The 22,951-nt window shown below is 35.6% G+C and overlaps 1 protein-coding gene across 1 annotated transcript; it reads right to left on the bottom strand.

Annotated features, from left to right (window-relative positions):
• Window positions 1-2,676: 2,676 nt before the first annotated feature.
• Window positions 2,677-20,260, bottom strand: LOC105035546 (zinc finger CCCH domain-containing protein 32). The gene is made up of 3 exons (XM_010911135.3): window positions 19,916-20,260; window positions 5,206-5,316; window positions 2,677-4,912 (listed from the first exon to the last, which is right to left on the bottom strand). The coding sequence occupies exons 1-3, from the start codon at window positions 20,027-20,029 to the stop codon at window positions 3,017-3,019; spliced, it is 2,121 nt and encodes a 706-aa protein (XP_010909437.1). The 5' UTR covers window positions 20,030-20,260; the 3' UTR covers window positions 2,677-3,016.
• Between the last annotated feature and the right edge of the window lie 2,691 nt (window positions 20,261-22,951).

The raw sequence follows: 22,951 nt of genomic DNA, 5'->3' as shown, positions 1-22,951 counted from the left end.
ATGAAATTTAAAACTCTCTTTTAATTTAACGGCTCTTTCCAAAGATATAGGACTCTTCTAAAGAGAACGTTGGTTTCTGAAGGCATATGATATTTTTGAAACATCATATTTTTTCAAAACTATGGTGCCTCCTTAGTAATCTAGACAAAGTCTATAAATAGGCTCTGGATCTAATTATTTTGATATCAATTAAAAATATCGATCTCTATTTTCTTCTCTTCTTTCTTGTGCTCTATTTGAAACACTTTTTTTGAGATGGAGACTCTATCTTTCTTCTTCTTCTTCTTTCACTTTTTTTTATTAGTGAGACATCTGAAGAAAGTCTTTTGGTCAACCCCCCTAATGATCGTGCTCATTAGAGTAGGATCAGATTGAGCCGAATCGTTATACCTTGGAGACGAGATCACCAAAGACCGGCACATAGGGGGTGAATCACGTTCTTAGGGCAATATTTTATATGTCTCGATTCAGGCAAGATCTTTTCAATCTTTTATTTCTTTTAGTACCTTGTTTTCTTTATAATACTATCTTAGAATCATAAAAACAATAGCAATTGCTAGTTGTTTTAATCGATTTTTTCCAACATGAACTACATTATTGCATTGATACCTAAGAAAGATGTAGTGAAGTGCAGACATTGTTGACCTATTTCACTGATACATGGGTTGTTGAAAACAGTTTCCAAATTTCCTGCAAATAGGCTCAGCATGATGATGGATCAACTTGTTGAACACTCACAATCTGCTTTTATCAAGGGAAGACAAATACACAATAGTTTTGCCCCCGCCCCTCAAATTATTCATCATTGTAAAGAGTCGATGTTGGTATATTGTGTATATTAGACTTCGAGAAAGCCTGCAACATGGTCAATCATGCTTTCCTTCTAGAGCTAATGGAAGTTAGAAGTTTTAGACTAAAGTGGTGAAGATGGATTGGATTGATCCTATTTTCTTCCAAATTGGCATTGTTGATCAATGGAATGCCAGGCCCATGGATTAGGTGTACTCGAGGACTTCATCATAGTGATCATTTATCACCTCTTCTTGTTGTGCTGTTGTTAGATGCTTTGTTGAGGATCATAAAGAATGCAGTACAGGAGGGGCTGATACAGAGGCTAGGATTAGGACAAATAGTAGTAATAGTGCGCACATTACATTACAAGCATGACAATATGATCTTTAGCCAACCAAATCTAGATAAGCTTAAAAATTTGAAGTTCATCCTGTACTGTTTTGAGTTAATGACAGGTTTGAGAATTAACGTTGGAAAGAGTTTCTGAGTATACTTAAGCCAGATACCAGGAAGGAATAGCTGGTGGTCCAGAGTTCTAAATTGCCAAGAGCATGCCCTTCCTATCACATATCTTGATGCCCCGCTTCATGACTCCAAGATGGAGGATTCAATATTTCTAGTAGGGAGGTTTCAGAAAAAAATGGATGGATGAAAAAAGCACACAATGCCTATCGGCGCTAGATTGGTGTTGGTGAACAGTGTGCTTTCTGCTACGCCCCAATTTGGACGACTCTGCTTTTTCTAACATGGGTTGTTAAGAGATCGGATCAAATGCGTCAAAACTTTCTTTGGAAAGAACATTAAAGCCCAAAATGGGTGTCGAGTGAGTTGGAAGATTGGGTGTAGAGGCAAATTGGAAGCAGGATCAAATGGTACTATGAAATTTTAACCTAGCATTACTCTGTAAATTGTGGTGGAAGTGATTCACTGAAACTGAGAAGCCATAGATGATGCTGTTGCTAGAATTGTATTGCGGAGCTTGAATACGACCAGGGTATTGGTTTAGACACCTAATGAGTATTGTTGCTTCCTTCTGGAAAGGTATTTTGGCAATCAAAAAGTTCTTCTCTAATGGCATTAAATTTATGATAGGGAATGCATGAGTTTCTGATTCTAGAAGGATTCACAATGTTTGATTGGCATTCAATGTTTAGCATGAGACTTCAAAAATTATGATTCTACCAGAAGCAATTGAAGCAATGACCAACAGGCTGGCAGGCGATATGCAATGGCGAGTTTTGCTTCATGCTCATACAAGAAGACTCAATAGACATTTGGGCACTGAGTAGGTACTCTGAAGAAAGATGGATATTTAGAGGGCATGGAATTTTGAGCACCTCAACTTGGCTGTGACAAACAAATCATTTGTGGGCACTCAATTCCCTATGTTAATGGTGATGTAAATGACTTGATAAGTTCCATTCAGAAAAATCAGGGAATGCGGAAGAAGAACTAGAGGCGGAAGAACTAGAGACCCTTCAAACATTAGGATGACGTGTTTCTATCACGAATAAACAACATAAGCTTCCTCATCAGACACCAAACCATAAACGAATGAAAAAGTGCTGCTTCCCAGCATCAGGTAATGCGAGTAACAGAGAGGTGCTGAAAGGGAAACGAAGTGCAAAATTAGCTGAAACAATTTGCAGGAATGCTAATTGTCAAAAGATTCTAGCTAATATAGATTCTCGATGATAGACTTCTAGCTATCAAACACAGCAGGTTGGAGTATGCTTCATCCTGTTTTGATTCATTTATTGCAATGCCCTTCACATATCACATGGCATTGGCTGTCAGATAGCGGCACTTCTTAGATGTCCATTTTAACATCCAAAGAACATGAGAATGAAGCAGTGAGAACAACAGAATCAAACTCAAGAAGTATGAAGCAAACCCTTCTTGGGTAATTCATAATCTTATAAATCTGGTTAAAATATAAACCAAATAGATATCTGTTAGGTATCTAATACAATTCGTGCTTCCAAAGAACCCCACTTAAGAAAACTGCAGAGCCACAAAGATTACAATTCATATGGTCAACCTTCAAACTACCCTAGCTTCTCTCCTCCTGAGGCTTTTCTTGTAACAACCTAGATAGAATAAAAAGGACTCCAATTGTGGTGCCATGAAACTCCAAGAGACGCAAAAAGAACCAAAAAGTTGACATCTTTGGCTCCAGTGCCTCTTCATTTGTTCAAAGAGAAAGACATCCAATACAGAGTCTTCAAGAGAACATAGCACCAACCTTCTTAGCAAAGTCATCTTCATCATCCTCTTCATCCTCTTGATATGCATTCTCATCATCTTCTGGTTGGAATTCCCCACCCTCAACTGCCTCATAGTCAGAATCTCCATCTCTCTGGCCATAATTTTCCATCTCCTGATCACCCATAGCATCTACTGTGATGCCATCTTGCACTTCATGTGTATTTCCTTTAGCTGAAGTTTGGCCATCATTAGGTAATTCTTCTTCAGTAGGGATCATGCCCTCTTCTTCCTCTTCATCAACTCTAGTAACCTTGGATTTTTCAGGGCAGTTGGCAGTATAATTACCTTCTTTCTCAGTCACTGCTGTGATGGAAGAACCAAACTCACCTTCAATATCTTTCTGATTATTGTCATCCCCATTGCTGGAAATTGCAGCATTTCCAGAAGCAGGCTCTCTCTTCCTCTTCAGAATGACACTCAGAGGCTTTGGACCCTCAAATGAAGAACATTCAGGATCTTGATGGCCTAAAGCTTTCCCTAACTTGAGGTTTTTCTGATCTTGGAAATTCTCTGAAAGCTTTGCACCTTTGAGCTCTGCAAGACTTTTTGGACCAGCAAAGTTTAGAGGATGTGCATCTACTCTTCTGATTGGCTGGCCACCAACATTCCTCACATCTGAGAAGTCTTCATGAGGCGGCCTCTTTATTTTATCATGGTACCTTCCTTTTATGGACCTCACAGGCGATGATCTTCCTTTGTGTCTTCTCTTATCTTTATCTTTGTCTGACTGCAAATCCGTAGGTCGATCTGGTAAAGATCTTGCAGGGAGAGTTATTCTACCTTGCAAACGACTGCTTATGGAGCTTTCCATATGAATACGTCGATGGGCATGACGAGCATGGTTATCCCTCTGATAAAGACTGCTACAGTGATCGGGACTGAGAGCCAATCTAGAACCATCTAGCCTTTGTCGCTTCAATAACTGATGGCGTAAATCTGACCCATCTATGTCATTATACCTCTTCTCTCTCTGCAGCACTTTCTTTTCAGGCATTGGTGCTCTATCCAGAATCCTCTCAGAGGAAATCCTCTGTTGTTCTTGACGATACCGATTATCTAACCTTCCATACCTGTCATACTCACATGCTCCATTGTACTGATCTCTCTCCAAACTGAGAAGAGGCTCATAGTCAGAATGGTGATAGTCAAAATCACTAACATGGTTCAGATTCCTTCCTCCTTGAACAGATGCTCTTCGAAAATCACCTTCTTCGTGGAAGTAATCAGACTCTTCCACATTATCGTCTACAAGAACATCGAAGCCAGGGGAGGATTCTCTCAATGACTCATCAGCTTCTCTGCCATTCTGAACATGCTCATCTATAGACTGAGACTGGTGACTTTGGGGCTGGCCAAGAGCAATGCCACTATTGACAGAAGCATTGCCTTGCAGGAAGCTAGGAGGTTCATCTTCTGATGGATAAGGCGATGGAGTCTGTTTATATGTAAAACCATTGTCAGGTAAATTTTCAGATTTTGCAGTAGGTTTTATAGGAGCAAGTGGCATTTCAACTAGCTTGTCACAATTTGCTTCATCTATTTGCTGAGAAGTACATTCTTTAAGACCCAATGAATCTTTCTGGATGGTGGACACCAGATCAGGAGGTGTAAGAACCTTCATCACCTGCTGTGAAACAGGATTACCTGTTTGTTGTGGTCCATGCATGAAAGAGCATCTATCACCTTTCAAACAATGTCCCTTTTGAAAATAATAACAGGGAATGTTACTCTTGTTCAAGTTATAAGCAGCAGGGTCATGTGTTGCAGGAACATGTATCAGTGCAACATTTTGTGAGGGAGGTGGCACTAACCCTGAAGCAGTTCCCGGATTTCCAAACAGACCGTCAAGCGGCTGAAGAAAACAAAACAGCATTAGTATCCAGATATTAAACAGCATTTACAGAATATATGGCATTCATGCACCAATTGAAAGATCACACTTTCTTATTTTGACTAAAGAAGATAGTTATATTTCTGAACCCATGAACAATTTATTCCCTAGCTCATTATTAGCAAACTCATGGAAGAATATGAGCAATATACTTTCAATCATGGACACATGGATTAGATCAAAAGGACAACAAATATGACCGTCATTATGTAGTTATGTGCTTGTACATTAAAAAAAACAGAAGAGAAACTCACCGGATGCCGGAATGTGCACCTTGGATTCAAGCAGTTACCATTTAACCAGTACCAGCAATCTCTGGGGTTAACCCTGGCACCCTCACTGTGGCGATACTCACACTCGGTTCCCTGAATAGGGAAAGCTATGTTATTCATCTTTAAAGTCAAGCAGAATATCTAAGAGAAATACTACAACAGAAATTGGTCCATCTCCCTACATCTGTTATACAAATTAAAGAATAGGCATATCAGAAATTCCTTACGAAAAATGTAATTGAAGATAATAAAGTAAATACATTTCCATACAGAAGCTAGGCCATTAGCAATAAAGTGCATTTTATACTGTTGATAATACCAATAACAACACTTGTCCAGTTATTCTCAGATGCATGGAGAAAGATAAATTCTCATAAATGTTTTAGTATTTAGGAATTCGAACGGTAATATTTGCCTAAATCAGAAGTTCAAAGTACATGAAATCTGATGTCCCATCATATAGATTGATATAGTTAGGTAACCTGTACTAAAAGAGGATAAGTAATGAAGAATCAAACAAAGTGGTAAATGCTATGAACAAGACCCTTTTTTGAGCAGTTTTACTTCATTTCTTCTTTTCCCCGAGGCACAGCCTTTTAGCTAATAAAAATGGCCAATAGACATTATTACAAGTCATTCCTAGAGATAGTTATTAAAATTGAATGTAAAAAAAAAATTTGATCACATGTAATTTAGATCTGCCCTAACAAAATCCAGGGGGCAATACTTCCCAGTCTAGGTTGAGCACCAGGATAGAGGTCCAACAAAATGAGCATTGCAACTGTTGTTTGATTTTTAGCAGAGACGATGGCAGGAAACCAGGCTCCCCCAGCATCCCCAATTTGTCCTTAGAAATGTGGAAGTGAAAGTCAAGTTTGGGGAAGTGAAAGAAGAGTTGCAAGCCAGCCCTCCTATTCAGGGCCAGCCAAACAAGAGCCAGCCTAAATGGACTCAAGCTGAGCTCACTCATGGCAACCTCAACAGACCTGTCCCAACCCAACCAGGCAAAACCTGATCCCATCTAAGGCAGCAAAACCAACCAAGCTGATCATGAACAGCTTTGTAGAAGGAAATGATTGCAGAAAAATGAATCAGAAAAAAATCCTGATTCCATAATGTATTTTTGGCTGGAATAGGAGATTAGAGAATATTCATTAGGCATCAAATATCCAAAAATAAATAAATTTGGTAATAGGTTAGTTAAATGTTTAAAGTATTTGCAAAGGAGACAAAACTGGTAAAGAAATGTCTAAGAAGCAAATTTGCACAAGCAAACACAGTCCGATTGATAAGATGATGATTTGGAAGCATTTCTGGAGAGATAGATACCTTCCCATTGACTGTGCGAAGAATCCTTGTTCATATTCCCTTGTCTATGTAAGGAGAAAATAACTAGAGATATTATAAAAGCTAGTCATGAACACAAGGCTTATAAGATTCAGGATGTGCATGCAGTGCAACATAGAGCTCATGACTACTTGTTAGAGCATAAACTTGAGATTATAATGATTGATCACAGGCTTTGAAAGAAATGAGAAGACCTATCATGTGGCTTTACAGATGAAAAAGAAGCTTCATCATTCTGCTCAGTACCCTCGTAATTTTCAATTCCATTTCAGTAGTAAGTGTGTGTGTGGTACAAGGGCAAAAATTCCAAAGTACATGCATTCTCATGAAAAAGAAAATGGTCTTGTCCTAAACAAAAGAGTACTGAAACATGCCAACCTGCTATCAGAACCATTAAAAAAAAAAAAAATTGAAAAGGATAAAAGCAAAGATGAATTTAGCAATCAAAAATGACTTGAGAGGAGCAGCCACTCGTTCATATACAAATCCAAGGTCGGCATGTATTCTTTAACTAGTGATACATGCTATTGGCAAACTTGATGGTGGGAGAACAAGTCATACCATCTTAGGCCTATTGTTGCAGATTTAACCTTTAAAATGATGACTATGATAGATTATACTAACATGCTAGAAACAAAAACTAAGAAAGTTCATTATGATCACGTTCACTATCTGCATAAGCAATCAATGAGAAAAGGTGTTAAGCGACAATACTCCAATGACCAAAAGTACAAGCTTCAAGGCAACAATGGATCAATAAGAATGGGGAGCACAAGATATAGAAGTGAACTTCTAATGATTGGAGGATTCAACAATAAGAAGCCCATCTACTGAAAGATGAAAAGGGAGCTTCTAAACTTCTTGGACTAGCAACTATGAGAAAAAAACTGCTTATCGGCAGTGTTATATGGACAATCACATCTAGCTCAAAAAATCTATTTTTAACATACCAGTGAGTTAGGCATGTGCATTTTGGATACTTAAAAAATTGTTTTATTGAAAATTTAAATTTAGCAGTGCTGGACTTTTGTAATACTTCTCTCCACCTTTTTAGGTCCAGAAGAATCACTAGCTTCAAACTTTCAAAGTACATATCAAAAATGTCAGTCACTGGAATTTTTGAAATCACATGACCATATGAACCAACCAACCAACCACAACTTAGTTAACAATGAACAACAAAGAAGCACATAATCTATTTTACATGCAAGATGAAACACCTTAATAAATGTTATCTTTTGATATTTTCAATTATAAGCATTATTTATAAGTGTGACTTGATTAATATTATTTTTCCCATATCTGTTCGCATATCTTTAATCTTGTTTCTTCATCTTGACAAATCAGATACTTGGATGCAAGTCTCTGTGTGGGTCCATTGCACTTAATGGATATAAGATTTTTCTTATTTTCAAAATAACAACCAATGCACACATCAAAAAAGTCATAATCCTTGAGATATGTGAGATCACATGACCTTATGAAGCAATGTTTGCCATACCGTGCCGAACCGGCCGGTACACCCTGTCTCGTACCGGACCAACGGGGAACCGGCACGATTCGGCTGGTAAAATCGGTACACCGACGGTACCGAAGAAAAAAGAACGGAAAGTGAGAAAGAGAGAGAGAGGAGGGAAGGGAGGGAGGTGGGAGCCACCGGAGGCCGGCTGCGGCCGCCGGAGGGCTTCCGAGCCCCGTATCACCCGATAGGGCTTTCAAGAGAGCAAGAAAGAGATAGAGAGCGCTCGGAGGGGAGGTGGGGAACCTATCGGACAAACGGTGCCTCCGTTGCGAGGCTCCCGATGGCCGGTGAGCCGATGTCGACGGCCTGAGGGCGATCGAGCGGGCGGAGCCCCTCTTCTTTTTCGAAACAGACGACGTCTATTTCGATTTTTTTCTTTTTTTTATTTTAAACTTATGAAGTCGGCAACTGGATTGCCGACTTAAAAATTTTTTTTAAAAAAAAATAAATCATGAAGCCGACAAATCGTTTGCCGACTTCACTTAAAACCATGTTTTTTAAAAAACTTTGCGAAACAGAGGCGATGCCCCTGTTTCACGCCTGCGGCCCCGCACGCATAGATTGCACCCTCCGACGGCCACGGCGGCCAGTCGGAGGCCGTCCGGCGGCCCCGCCGGCTCCTTCCCCTCCCTCTTTTTTTTTCTTCCTCTTTCTCTCTCTCTATTTCTCTCTTTTTTTCTTCCAGTTTGGGTCGTCGTTTCGGTACAGTATGAAACCATACCGAACCGTACCGCCGGCCGGCCAAAACGGCTGGCGGTACCAGTTCAGCATACCTTGTTATGAAGTAATCAGTACAAGCCAGTTAGCACATAACAAGACAGAAGCATACAATCACTTTTACATGGAATACAGTATGCATCTTAATAAATGTTATCTTTTGATATTTTCAAATGTAAACGTTAATATAAAATATAAGTTTATTAAGATTATTTTTTCCCATATGTGCCCAAGTAATTTGTTTCTTCCTCTCAGCAAATCAGCCACTTGGATGCATGCCTCTATGTGGGCCCAATGGACCTATCTGAATGGTGGATGCAAGAATTCTTATTTTTAATATACCACCAAATGTTCTGAAGCGGAAATATTATTACACTATCAAGTTTTAGTCCAATTATGAAAGTAAGCATTATCCAAAATGAGTAAAATAAGGGCTTGCAGAGATCTAATTGTGTTTGGAGTCTTATATATTTTACAGGTAATCTCTTTTATGCAAGTCTTTAAAGGTAGCACATGGATACACAAGAAACGTACCCACACATGAGAAGAAAATTTGCATGTATTTTACACAAAGACAAGCTAGTCTAGTCAAACTTATATGGAGTTGGCTACATGATATTGTATGTATATGTTTCCCCGATACCTTGTTATCCAAGAAAAACAAGCTAGTTTAATGTTACTTCCATGAAAAATTCTGACCAAAGTTTATCAAATTGTTGTATTACCTCACATAGTTGTGGATTTGATGGCTGAACGCAGTCAGGGCGCACAACATCAAGATTAGACTATGTCACACTACACATTCTCATCTGAATTATAAATGGAAAATCAACCTCAGGTCCATATTGCACTCCCAGCTCACTCCAGAATGAAGTGATGCAATCTGGAATTAACGGTTTAGAAGGATTTTTTTCATTTTTCTAGTTTTTTGTTTTATGTTTTCTAAAATTTTCATATCATTTTTTACGATTGTTTTATTAGTGGGTTTTCTAGTCTTAAGATGCCTAGGACTCAAGGTTTTAAATCCTATGGGACAAAGGTGTCCCGATTAATCCATGGAATAGGATGCCCCACAATCCCGTCTCATCTCGACAACAGTCCCGATAAATCCTTGGTCTCTTTCCTCTTCTTCTCATTTTTTTCTTTTTTTCCCTTCTTTTCTTTCTTTTTCTTCTACCTTCCTTTGCTTTCTTTTATTTTTTTCTTTCTTTTCTTTTCTTTCCCTTTCTTTCTTTTTTTCCCTTTTTCTTCTTCTTTCTCTTTCCTTTCTTCTTTCCTTCCTTTCATTTTCTTCTGCATTCCTTTCTTTCTTTCATTTTCTTCTTCTTCTTCTTTCCTTTCACTTTTTCCTTTTCTTCATCTTTCCTTTATTTCTTTCTTTCCTCTTTCTTCATCTTTCCTTTATTTCTTTCTTTCCTTTTTCTTCTTCTCTCACCATGTGGGTAAGTTTCGGGATCCTGCAGCCATCCTAATCCTATTGTCTCATAGAAATAGGACTGGACAGCCAAGATGCCTCCTATCCCACTGGAATATAAAACCTTGTTAGGACTATCATCTAAAAGTCCTAATTTGGTTTAGGTTAGGCTAGAAAATTTTTACATTTACTAGAATATTGATTCAGAAAGATTTTCAAAGCCCTTTATATGGAATCCTCTTGAATTATGAATCTACTTTGGTTCTTTAGTTATCTTTTGTTAGGAAGCAAATAGTTTTGGTATCATAGAATTTTATCTTATGTTTGGTTGGGGTCATGAGAGAAAGGATGGATGAAGTTAGAAGGATGGATAACCCCTATCAACTATTTGATACAAAAAAATTTAGGAAGGATAGATGAAAAGAAGGAATTGCTCATCCACCTTGGCCCACCAATTTGCATCCTCCTAATTTGAGAGAATACAAAGAAGGATAGATGGAACTTATAAGAAGTGGGTTTCTACGTTGACAAAATTATCCCCCATTAATTTTTTTGACAAAAACACAATACTTCTTCACTTTTTCATTCATTTTATTTATATATATATTTATCTTACCTATGCTATTAAACCATACTATTAAATTTTATCACTAATTATTTTAATTAGTGCATAATTTCCATAATTATAAGTAAATAATTACAATTGTCTTCTATTTTTCCATTTATATTCAACTATTTATTTGTTAAACGTTAAATAAAATTAATTAACTATTTAAATTAAATTATAAATTAAATTAGTTATTTATAATTCATATACATAAATAAATCGATTCATATATAATTAATTTATAAAATTATTTATTTAATTAAATTAAATTAAAACTAAAATATTTATATATTTTTTATATAATTATAAATTATAAAGATTAAAAGTTTATATATTATCCTTATAAATTGATAATAATAATACTTTTTATTAAAAAATAATTTACTCAAAATATCATATAAATATCATCTATCATCCCTTTCATTCCTCCTAAACTAAACCAAACAGAGAGGAGAATCATTCCCATCTATCCTCATATGTTTCACCAAATACACGAGAGAATGGATGGGTTTTTCATCCATCGTCTCTGTCATCCATCTTTTCTTCTTTATCCATTCTTCCTCCAATCCATCTTTCATACCAAACGAGAATTAGGTAGACATGGGCAATGGGTCGTGCCTGGCACAACCCGGCCCAGGCCCATCGGGCCACAGTCCAAACAGGCCATTCCTAGCATGGCCCGTTTACCTCGGACCCTAGCCAGGCATGGCCCTAGGCCCGAGGTCTGGCGGGCCGTGCCAAGCATGGTCCGTGGGCCAACGGACCACATGCGAGCCTGATGGGCGGCCCTTTTTTTCTTTTTTTTAAAAAAAATCAGCCCCAATGGATCGTGCCAGGCACGACCCGTTTAAGCCCGTTACAGGCATGGCCCGTTTAGCACCGTTACGAGCCGTGCCTGGCATGGCCCGTTTATTGCTGTTACGGGCCGAGTCCGGCCGGTAACAGCTAAATCTCTTTTTTTTTTTTTTGGGGTTATAACAGCTATTTTTGAAAAAATGACCATTTTAACCCTCCCAACAATCATAAAACGACTAATTTAAGGGATATTTTGAAAAAATGAAAATATTGAATTTCTATAAATACCCTCCTCTTCCATTTTCACCACACCAAATCAACTCTCCTCTCCTCTACTACTAATCTTCTAGCAATATTTAGCAAGTGTTTAATTAGCAATTAGCAATTAGCAATTAGCAAGTGTTCACGTACTATACAAGAGGAGCATTAGTCTATCTATTAGAGCCTTGGAGGTCGTTATTAAGATCTTGAGGAGGAGTGCGGAGCACAAAAGGAAGCTCACAAGTCTCTGCCTACGGCCTACCTCTACTTAGTTTCTTTTTTTAATAAATTTTTTTATTTACATAACTCATATTTAGATATTGTATCTTATGATGAAAGTCATTTTGGCATTCCCTCGATTTCAAAGAGAGAGAAACTACTATTCCTCCTCCCTTTGAAACCAATACTGAAGGTCAAGACTCTGCTTCTTCTTTCCGTAAGAGGACTAGTACCGTATGGAATGACTTTGAAAGAATTATGGTAGATGGAGTTTTAAAAGCAAAATGTAAAAAATGTGCCAAATTGTATAATTATGCTAGTAATGGGAGAACTGACCATTTGAAGAGACATCAAGAAAGCCATATTATGAGTGATGCTCGTCTTCAAAGCACCCTTAATATACAAGGAGGTAATCTTGTAGGTAGTTTTGCATATAATCATGAAAATCAAAGAAAAACATTGATCAAATAGATAGTTAAGGATGAATTACCTTTTAGCTTATGTGAGTCCTTTAATTTTAAGAGTATGTTCAATTAGCCCTACAATCTGCTTACAGAAGAAATACTAGATATACATTTAGAAAAGTAGCTATAACTAATTTTTTAGCAATGAAATAAAATTTGATCCAATCTCTCTCTATCTTAAATTCAAAAGTACCATTAACTTTTGATATTTGGACAGCATCTATTGGCAATTATTGTTTTATTGCTATTACTGCTCATTATATTGATAATGATTGGCTATTAAATAAATATATTTTTGCTTTTCGAGCTTTTGATTTTTCACATTCTGGACAATAAATTTCTAACGTTATTTATCAAACTGCATGTACATATAGTATTAATGATAAAATTATGTCTATTACTTTTGATAATGCATCTAATAATAATTCTGCTGTTAGATTATTGAAAGACTCTTTGCATCCCATTCTAAATGAAAATTTATTGCATATTAGATGTGCATGTTATATTTTAAATCTCTCTATTCAATCTGGCATGGGTATGGTTCAAGATCATATTATAAAAATTAGAAATGCAGTTTTTTATTCAAACTTCAAGAGCAAGATTTCAAAAATTTAAGCAAATGTGTATAGATCATGATAAATATTTTAAAAAATTTATATTTGATGTAGTTACTCATTGGAACTCGATATATACAATGATATATGATACATATCCATATAAAAATTTATTAAGTGCATATATTAATGATCGTGGATTAGGTTTTATATTGACTGAAACTGATTAGAACAAAGATAAAATTTTGAAAGAATTTTCAATTAGTTTTTATAATGCCACTGAAATTCTTTCTGATATTTATTATCAAACCTCTTGTATATTTTTATAACAAGTATATTTTATTAGTCAAAAATTTGCACAACATAAATATGATGATATTTTAGAGCTTATTATTTATGAAATAAAATCTAAATGGAATGAGTATTAGAACAGGATATATCCTATGCATAACTTAGCTACCGTTTTGATCCACGTGTTAAATTAAGTGAGGTTTTGATTTTACTTGATGCATATTGTAAAAATATGAATCTAAATCCTGAATCTGCTAAAGCTAAAGTAAACCAGCTTCTTCATGATATTTATGCTTCATATGATGATAAGATTCATGAATCTAGTATTTCTCATTCACAAACCTCCACCTCTTCTTCTAGTACTTTTCGTTCATCATCTGTTTTCTCATTCATTGCACATAGAAGACATACACATGCTTCTTCAAATTCATCTTCATCTTCATCTTTAAATAGTGAACTTGAATTTTATTTACAAAATAATCTTCAATCTGTATATGATGAAAATCAAATAAAAAATCTTGATGTATTAACATGGTGGAAAAATGTCAAAAATCAATATCCTGTAATGTCCGTCATTGCACGTGATATCTTAGCTGTGCCGATGTCCACAGTAGCATCGAAATCTATTTTTAATACAGGTCGACGAGTTCTGGATGAAAAAAAGAACAGGATGACTGATGAAATAATTAAGATGCTGCTCTACTTCAAAGATTAGTTGGATACCGAGGTAAGACTTCAACATAAAGGTGGACATAATACAAATTCCGATGACGACGATAACACAAACACTATCAACGATGCATGACGACTAGTAAGATTTTCAATTATTAATTTTTTATATTTTTAATTTTTTAGTTTTATCTTTTAATTATTGACGTGAGTTACCTCAATTTCTTTTTTCTTCCTCATTGTATTTGAACGTCAAGCCAAACCCCCCTTCCTTCTTTGTACCATTTTGATTAATATTAATAAACCGATAGGGGTCCACGCCAAAACCCCCACCATTACAAGGTGGTTTTTTGTTTTTACAAAAAAATATCACATCTATTTTTACAAAAAAATTCCAAAAAAATCCACGCGGGCCGTGCCGGGCTGTGTTTGGCACAGTCATGCCGTGCCTGGTCCGCAGACCGTGCCAGCCTAAGCCCTAATGGGCCATGCCGAACCTAGGCCACGGGCCACAAACCCCCAGCCCAGCCCCTTCTAATGGGCTGTGCCTGGCACGACCCATTTCATGCCGGGTCGGGCCGTGTAATGGGCGGCCCAACCCATTGCCCATGTCTAGGTTAGGTAGATTAGAAGTTCAAGTCAAATTGTGCAAGTTAAAGTCATAGGCTTTTTATAGGAAGAATTGTTATAGGGTTGTTAGAATGTTCATATACGTACCTCATAGGGAGTGACAAATTATGTACTAGAATTCTACATTCTACACATGCAATGCACCTAAGGTAGAGCAAGGAAATCATCTCCTATAATGTTGCATAATGTATGAGTCTAGGTTTTAGCAAAGTGAAACTTGGGATTGGAGATGCAACTTGTTGAGTTGGCATCGTATAAGTAGATTAACCACATGCCCGGCACATTGTTTCCCAAAATATGGACGATTGATAGATAGTAGTTGTGATCCATCAAGCAAGACCATAGGAAATAGATTTATTAAAATCTAGCACCTTTTTCGAATCTTTTTGTTTTTGACTTTTTTGACTGAAATTGCAAACTTGAAGTGAAACCACCGAATCCATTGAATGTAAAAATTGAAACTCTACCTAACTGAATGAAATCAAAACCAAAACCAAGTTTGAAAACCTTGATGGCATGTGTACCATTCTATACAACTCACACTATAGTTCCTATACCTTAGGGGCTGCATGACTAGCACCAACTTGGTAAATTTGGGAGAACAGCCGGTAGAATACTTTTCTATTTACTTTATTCAAATGATCAAGCTTCTTAGACCACATTATGCTATCTTTGATTGAGACACCATATTTTACTTTAAAACATAAGACATAAAGCAAACAGAAGCATGGTGTCGAATACGCTCAGAAATTTATACAAGTAGAATTATGTAACCCATGTAAGCAGATCTATAAAATCAAGCAAAAAATCATAATGTTTATTATTCTGGAACAAATAAAGCAATAGAGTGAAGAAAATTCCATGGCATGAGTTCTCCAGGCATGAAGGTAACCACGAAATCTTTTATTTATGCATTTGAAAAGGAACTGGTAAACGAGACTGATAATGACAAATCCATCTGATTAGAATTTCTGATTGAGATTTTATTAAAAATTATATTTAGATCATAGTGGAAAGACAGAAAATTGAATGAGAAGTTTGAAATACTAGGGTAAAGAAAGTACATAAAATGCAAGGAAGGATCTCAATGTTTATTTGGCAGACAGATGTGATGATTATTGGTTCAGAGAAAAATCTGTGGATTCTTACAAACATAAAAAGTTAACTAGCTACATCAGTATACTGAACAGATTTGCGGTCTCTAATTGAGATTTGAAGAAAAGGTGGAGGTTCTAAAATATAGAAAAGGCCAAGAAAATTAATAAGATTATGGAATCAGGGCTTAGGATCAAATACACAACAGTCATTATCATAAAGCATGACTTCATGAGCTTCAATAAAGGATTAGATCTAAATCTGAAGGTCCAAGAGTGATACTGCATAAGAAGTGACCAGATACACAGCAAAATTGGATAGATCAACCCTATCGCCCTTTCAATTTAAATGAACAAGATTAGCATTATTTTACAATTTTGTAAAATATAGCAGCAGCACTACTTTCCTGCAACTTGTTTAGTGCAGTAGCTAACCTATCCGTCCTCTCCCTGGAGCCAACTTTACTTGGAAGTAGATTCCAGCCGGTACTCTTTATACAGCCTTCTAAGAAATCAACTTACAGTATCTATGAGTGATGTGGGCCACATGAAAAGTTTCATGATCATACTAATTTTTCCTTTTATTTGGTTTGATAGGGCTCATTGGCCGACAGCATATAAACTATCTGAGCAATATCCAATCTACTTGACTACTTCCTGAAAATATTATCTCCTAAAAGAGCCACTTCTCCATCTGCTCCTAAATCCAAATAAGTGTACAAAATTCCACTTCATAATTCCCTTTCTCTCAAAAAGAATGCACATCCAAATAAGTGAAGAGACAGACCCCAGGCCCCCGGTCCATGGACGAGCATATGGAGACTTGTAGTGGAAGAAAAAGAAATTGGATTCCGATTGCTCACTGGGCCATTTTATGGAGTCCAGTCAGAGAGGAAACACAAGAAATAATAAAAAGAAAAAAAAAAAAAAAGGAAACCACGAGATGTACTCAAGCTTGGGGAATGGAGTTGATGCCATCCTCCAATAGTTTGCATTATATAGCAAAGAAGATTTAATATGTAAGAACCATGCTTGCATTTAAACAATAATTACATTCGCCCCTCTAAACCAACTACAGTATAAGAAGATAAATAACCAAACTCCAAAGCTTAGTAGTACTTAATAGTCACCATCTAAAAGGAAATAAAAAGAATACTACCGTACAAAGCCCAATGACTTAAAAGAAAATCTATATATTTCATCAAAAAATAGTCACCCTCTAAAAGGAAATAAAAAGAATACTACTGTACAAAGCCAAATGATATAGATACTTCATCAAAAATCATTTTTTGTTCATAACTGTCTTTATTGTCAATAGTCAATTCTCCACCTAAGTTGCATCAAATCCAAGAGAATGACATGAGGAACTAGTTTCAAAAGTCAAGAAAGAGAGATTAGCTTAGCACGAAAACCAATAATACTAAAACACAAAGTAGAATTAAAAAAATTAGGTTAGCTTGCTTACTCAGGGGTAGAAATCCCAACTTATAGGGGGGAGAGAGGGAGAGAGAATACATAGCTCATATACCTAAGGATCCTTGTTACCAAAGCAAATGTGTCGAATAATTATGATTGACAAAATATCAGTAAAACATCTAGGGTAGCTGCTGCATTCTCTCCCCATTGGTATTTGGTTTCTTATTCACTCTAGGACTCTTGATTCCTTGCATATGCATCTGCATAATGTCATGTAATATCTTAAGAATCTTAAGATAGAGTAGAAGATTCAGCATTTGTTCCATCTTCTACATCCCTCTATCATTTCTGTGTTTCTTCCAAAATGTGCGCCTTTATATTCAATTTTGGGTTTCAGTTCCACACAACCACCTCAAGAACTAAAATTGGTTAGGAAATTGCTAACCTCCTCATCATACCAAAGAACATAAGCAAATTGACAAGGACAACTTCGATCAATAAAAAAATGATTTTAAAGAAGATTTTTTCACCATACAAGAGAATTTTAATGATTTAAAAACTCCAGGATTTATAGCATGATAATTCTCTCCAAGCTTCATTAAGGAAAAGCTAGTACAACGCAAACAAAAGTTTATGGATTTAGTTTATTAGTGTTTACCACAAACATAAATGCAATATGTATCCAAAACTGACCACCTATGATACTTCATATATTAATGATAAAGGCCATAAGATGAAAGGTATTTTTTTTCCTTCAGGCAATCACTTAGCATATGTTGTACTTCTGCTCGAAAGAGCAACCAGTTTTGTCCAACATTTATTCCCAAAACAAGTAATAAAATTTATTCACAAGCATCTTGATAACACAAACAAAAATAACAGGAATCTCATAAAAGGAAGGTTCTTGAAGCATGTGTCCTATGAAAACAAGCCATTGAAGTCAACTAAATCATAGAACATGCAAGGACATTTACTATTCAACTAAAATAGATCACTATGCATGGCCACTGGCCATGCAATGACTCATGAAGGTTTCAAATTATAATATAAGAGATGGCACCTTGGCATTTTTGTGCAACCAAAATAGTTCAGAGTTCCATAAAATTATTTTAGCTTGTCTCCTAAGATACACAAAAATCACCTGCCCAATAGATGTGACTCATGCATCAACATGACTTAGCACTAGATCCCCTACAGCTCAAATTGTTGGGATTTTCACTTGTGTACATGACAGGTTTTAATAACCTGAATGTAAAACAGTAAGCAATAAAAAAAAATCCTGCCCCATGTTAAAACCTCCAACTACTGTCTTTTTGAATGAAGATAATGTGCTACTGTATTAAAGACCTAACCAAGAAAAACATGCCACATAGCCAAGCTGCAACGAATATCCTACAACAGATGTAGAGAATTCTAACTCTTAGGCAAGGAACATAGATTAATAAAGACTTTTATTTTATTTCAACATATGTAGAAACCAAGGAAACCCTGCAGCTCAAATTGCAGGGATTTTCTACAGCTTGGGTACATGGCAGCAAGGATTCAAATCTAAATGGGATGACCCATGGGACACCAAGATGGGGTACTATCCTATGTGTCAGGATAGAATGGTCCCACCATCATCCCAACATCCCGATCAGGGCATCTTGGGACATCTCTTGTCCCAAGTATTAGAATGGGTAGGACGGTGGCATGTCCCATTCTATAGAAAAATTGGAATAGTCTCATTCCATAGGATTTAAAATCTTTCATGGCAGGTTGTAATTAGCTGAATGTAAAGCAGTATGCAATCAACAAACTCCTCTCCATGTGAAAACTGCCAACCACTAGATTCTTTGATGAAGACAGGGTGTCCCATTAAAGACCAAATCAACAAAAAAAAAAAAAAGACCTAATCAACAAAAATCTGCCACATCCAACCTGCAGGAAAATCCTCGAGGTCCAGGTAGAGAATTCTAACTCTAAGACAAGTTAAATAATACTAGAAAATGTTTTCTCATTTTATTTCGGCATAAGTAAAAAACCCAGTTTGCATGTTACTCACTTATACCTGAACAAGTAATTGCTGAAAATTATGTCACCTGAATACAGAAATTCTGCTGCTTTTACTCGCACAAAATTATGGAATTGTTCCCGCATCTAGGTAACATGAGGCAGACAATGTTCAGATTCTAATAATGGTTCCTTTTGATTAGTTATTTAACCAAACACTGAATTATGAAACCAAGCCAATCAGCATCTCAGAAGCATAGATATCTTCAATGTAAAAGAATTCGTTTATCATCACAATATATTGAAACCAATAAATCAATATAATATCAAGTCAGGCACCCAAAACTTCCCAAATCAAAGAAAAATGATCCCCGACAACCTAGGTCATATTATCAAAATTATGCTCTAATTTATATCAAAATATCAACCCGAACCATTTTTGCACCGCAAAAACCCAAGTTCTCACCACACTTCTGAAATTTCCAGCACTGCCATAGACTAGACATTCCTCAAAAACATGCAAAAACCCAAATAAGAAAAGAAATGAAGAAATCAATACACTTCACCAAAAACTGAAACTATTTTAGTTCATTCCACAAAATCCAAGATAGATCCAGGAAAAAAATTCATATAAAAAAGAGACAAGACAAAACCCTAAAAGCACATGATCAAAATCGAGAAATAGGAGAAAAAAAGTTACTTTCTTGCATGTCAATGGGGACGCGAGGAAGTAGACGCAGTCGGTATTCCTCTTCAGGGCCTCTTCCTCCGCCGTCAGAGGACGGGTCTGTTCCCGCCCGCCGCCTGACTCCATTGCCTGCCCTTCCTCTTATTCGATCCCAAGCAAAGCAAAAAGAATCAAGATTCAAAAAAATGTAGATCGATCAGCCCCTTATCACGCTCTGTTTGACGGCTCCAGGATGATCGATCCGTGAGGCGAATGATCGAGGAGGATGAGGAATTGGAGATGAGGGCAGAATAGAACGCGACGAATCGATCCAAAATCCGATCAGGGTATCAGAGAAAGACAGGAGGAGGGAGTGACAAAAAGAAAAGCCGAAGGCTATGGGGGGTTTTATGTGATAAAACGTTTATTTGCCTTTAGGGCCTGCTTTAACGTGACACTGAGACGGGCCTGCTTGTGCGGGAGCCCCTCGTGAAGCTGTACAGGCTGGTTGCTCCGAAGGGTGCAAACGGATCAGATTGGATTAGATGATGGGTGAGACTTTGATCCAATCTGATTTTTTAATCAAATCTAAATATTAAATTTAAATATAATTTAATAAAAAATTAAATCAGGTCGAATCGAATTTATGATCAAATTTTTTGATCCAACAATTCATTCGGATCGGATCGCATCTATGTATAACCCGGTCCTGATCCATAAAATATAGATTTGGTTCAGGTCCGGATCCAATTTCGGATCTGAGTTATAAATAACAAGATCAATAAGTATCAAATAAAGGCTATCTGAATTACTGCTTGAGAATTTGCTTTTCTTTAGTGTGTTTTTTATTGTTGGCTTATGTACCAATTTTTAGACTATCAAGCAAATTTTGAATCTATTATTTGTTCTTAACCCACATCTAGTTCCAGTTATGTTCTTATTCTTGTTGACGATGCTAATAAAGTCTATGAAGCTAAAATAAATACCAAGACCCAACTAATGAGAGTATGTAAAAATGAGTATCAAGTAGGGCTGGCAAAATATGATACGACCCGCCAATCCGACCTGTGTTCGATCCGCCATGAACAGATTTGGATTTAGACTAAATGGATTTGAGTCATAAACGGGTTGACCCATTTAACCCGTTTAATAATTAGATCGGATTTGGGTTTTAGATATCTGATCTGTTTAATCCATTTAACCCATTTAATATTCAGATCGGATTGAGTCAAATAATCTATTTAAACTGTTTAACCTATTTCTGACCCATTTAACTTGACCTATTTAACCTGTCTAACCCATTTAAGATCCGTTTAACATGTTTAAAACTTCTTTAACCTGTTTTTGACCCATTTAACCCAATCTATTTAACCTGTTTAATCCGTTTACCTGTTTAACCCGTTTAACTTAATTTAATATATTTAATAAATGGATTAAATGGATCTGGTCAGATTACCTGTTTAATAAATAAGTTGGATTCAGGTTTGAATTTTTGACCTATTTAATAAACAGATTGGATTTGGGTTGACGATTTTCTGACCCGACCCGCATTGATCCGACCCATTTATGACCTAACCTGACCCGATTGCCACTCCTAATATCAAGTGTTTCACATAATTTGAAAAGCTAGTGATGATAGCCAACAATCTTTGATCAATAGAATCTTGGTTCTTTTCCAATCCGTCTATAAAGTCTAGGTGAATGAAGGCAAGAGGAAGTCAGAGACTTCTATTTTATCCAATTTTAAATTAGTATGTTTTTATCACTTCTGTAATGTTAGATGAATAAATATTTTAATTTTACTTTCATAGTGCTTCTTTTTGACATATATATAAAATCTTGAATGAGGTTAATGGAGTAGTAGAAATATAAGTTTAAAAGGACCATCTTTCAAATAACCGAAGGATTGTAATTATGAAAACAAAAGAAGAAATAAAAGAAACAAAAAAGAGTAGAGCTTTGAACTTCAATAAATAGAGGAGAACAGAACCAAAGAAGATAATCATGGCTGGATCTTGTATTGGATTGATTTGGGTCATATGTTGGGTCGGGTCAGGTCAAATCAAGTCATTTATCTCGAAATCCAAATCAATCCAAATTTCTCCATAGGTCAGGTCGGATCAGGTCGGATCAAAATTCAGTAAATCCATATCCGACTTAGAAAATTGAATCGATCCAATTTTAGAATCTAACTCAGATTAATAGGTTCTTTAAAATGGTTTGGTTTGGGTCTACGTGAGTCGAATCAGGTCAAATCACAAGTCAACCCAACCTATTTGCATCATTAGCTGTTCCCGAAGGAAAATTTTATGGTCATTCTTTTGAGGATAAAAAAATTATTCAAAAATTTATATTTTTTTAGATAAATATTTTTTAGATAATATTTAAATATAAAATAATTTATCTATATTTTTATATATTAAAAAATGATTTGAAAATTTGTTATCCATATTTTTTTGCATTATTAGTTTCTTTGATAAGTTGCTAAGATTTATCTATATTTCTCATAATATCTATTATTATATTAATATTATTATATAATAATATAGTATAATATATTATATTTTATATATTATAATATATAATATATATCATTAAATTATATTATATTTTATTATTATAATAATATAAGATATTAATATTATATTATAATAATAAAATAAAGATTTATGTTATAATATTATATTATTATAATAATATAATATATTAAAATAATAATATATTATTATCTGATAATAATATAATATTATATAATATATAAGATAGTATTATATATCATTATATTATTTTTATAGAATTATAGGTATATTAAGAATAAAATAAAAAGATTATTTTTTTGTTAACGAGAAAACAACTTATCCATCTCTTAGGTATATAAGTGAAAGAAAAATTAGCTTTTTCCTTGTAGGATCTTCCAGATCTAATGAGATCTGGGATGGAATATTTTAAAAAAAATTAACCTATGATATTTCAGATCTAAGATCTATTAGATCTGATTCTTATTATCTGATATTTAATTTAAAATTAAATTTAAAACTTGTGGATTAGAGAAATACCTCTAGGATAACT

The sequence above is a fragment of the Elaeis guineensis genome, chromosome 4, assembly GCF_000442705.2.
Source record: "Elaeis guineensis isolate ETL-2024a chromosome 4, EG11, whole genome shotgun sequence".
In the NCBI taxonomy this organism is placed as follows: Eukaryota; Viridiplantae; Streptophyta; class Magnoliopsida; order Arecales; family Arecaceae; genus Elaeis; species Elaeis guineensis.
The sequence above is the reverse complement of the archived record's forward strand: the minus strand, read 5'-3'. Positions and strand labels throughout refer to the sequence as shown.

What these genes read in the sequence shown, in the direction of transcription:
- LOC105035546 (XM_010911135.3), bottom strand. Translation starts at nt 20,029, where the DNA reads ATGGAGTCAGGCGGCGGGCGGGAACAGACCCGTCCTCTGACGGCGGAG. An exon ending in CCCCATTGACATGCAAGAAA is followed by an intron (nt 5,317 to 19,915) that starts GTAACTTTTTTT and finishes TTCCCTATTCAG; the next exon opens with GGAACCGAGTGTGAGTATCG. An exon ending in GGTGCACATTCCGGCATCCG is followed by an intron (nt 4,913 to 5,205) that starts GTGAGTTTCTCT and finishes TGTTTTCTTCAG; the next exon opens with CCGCTTGACGGTCTGTTTGG.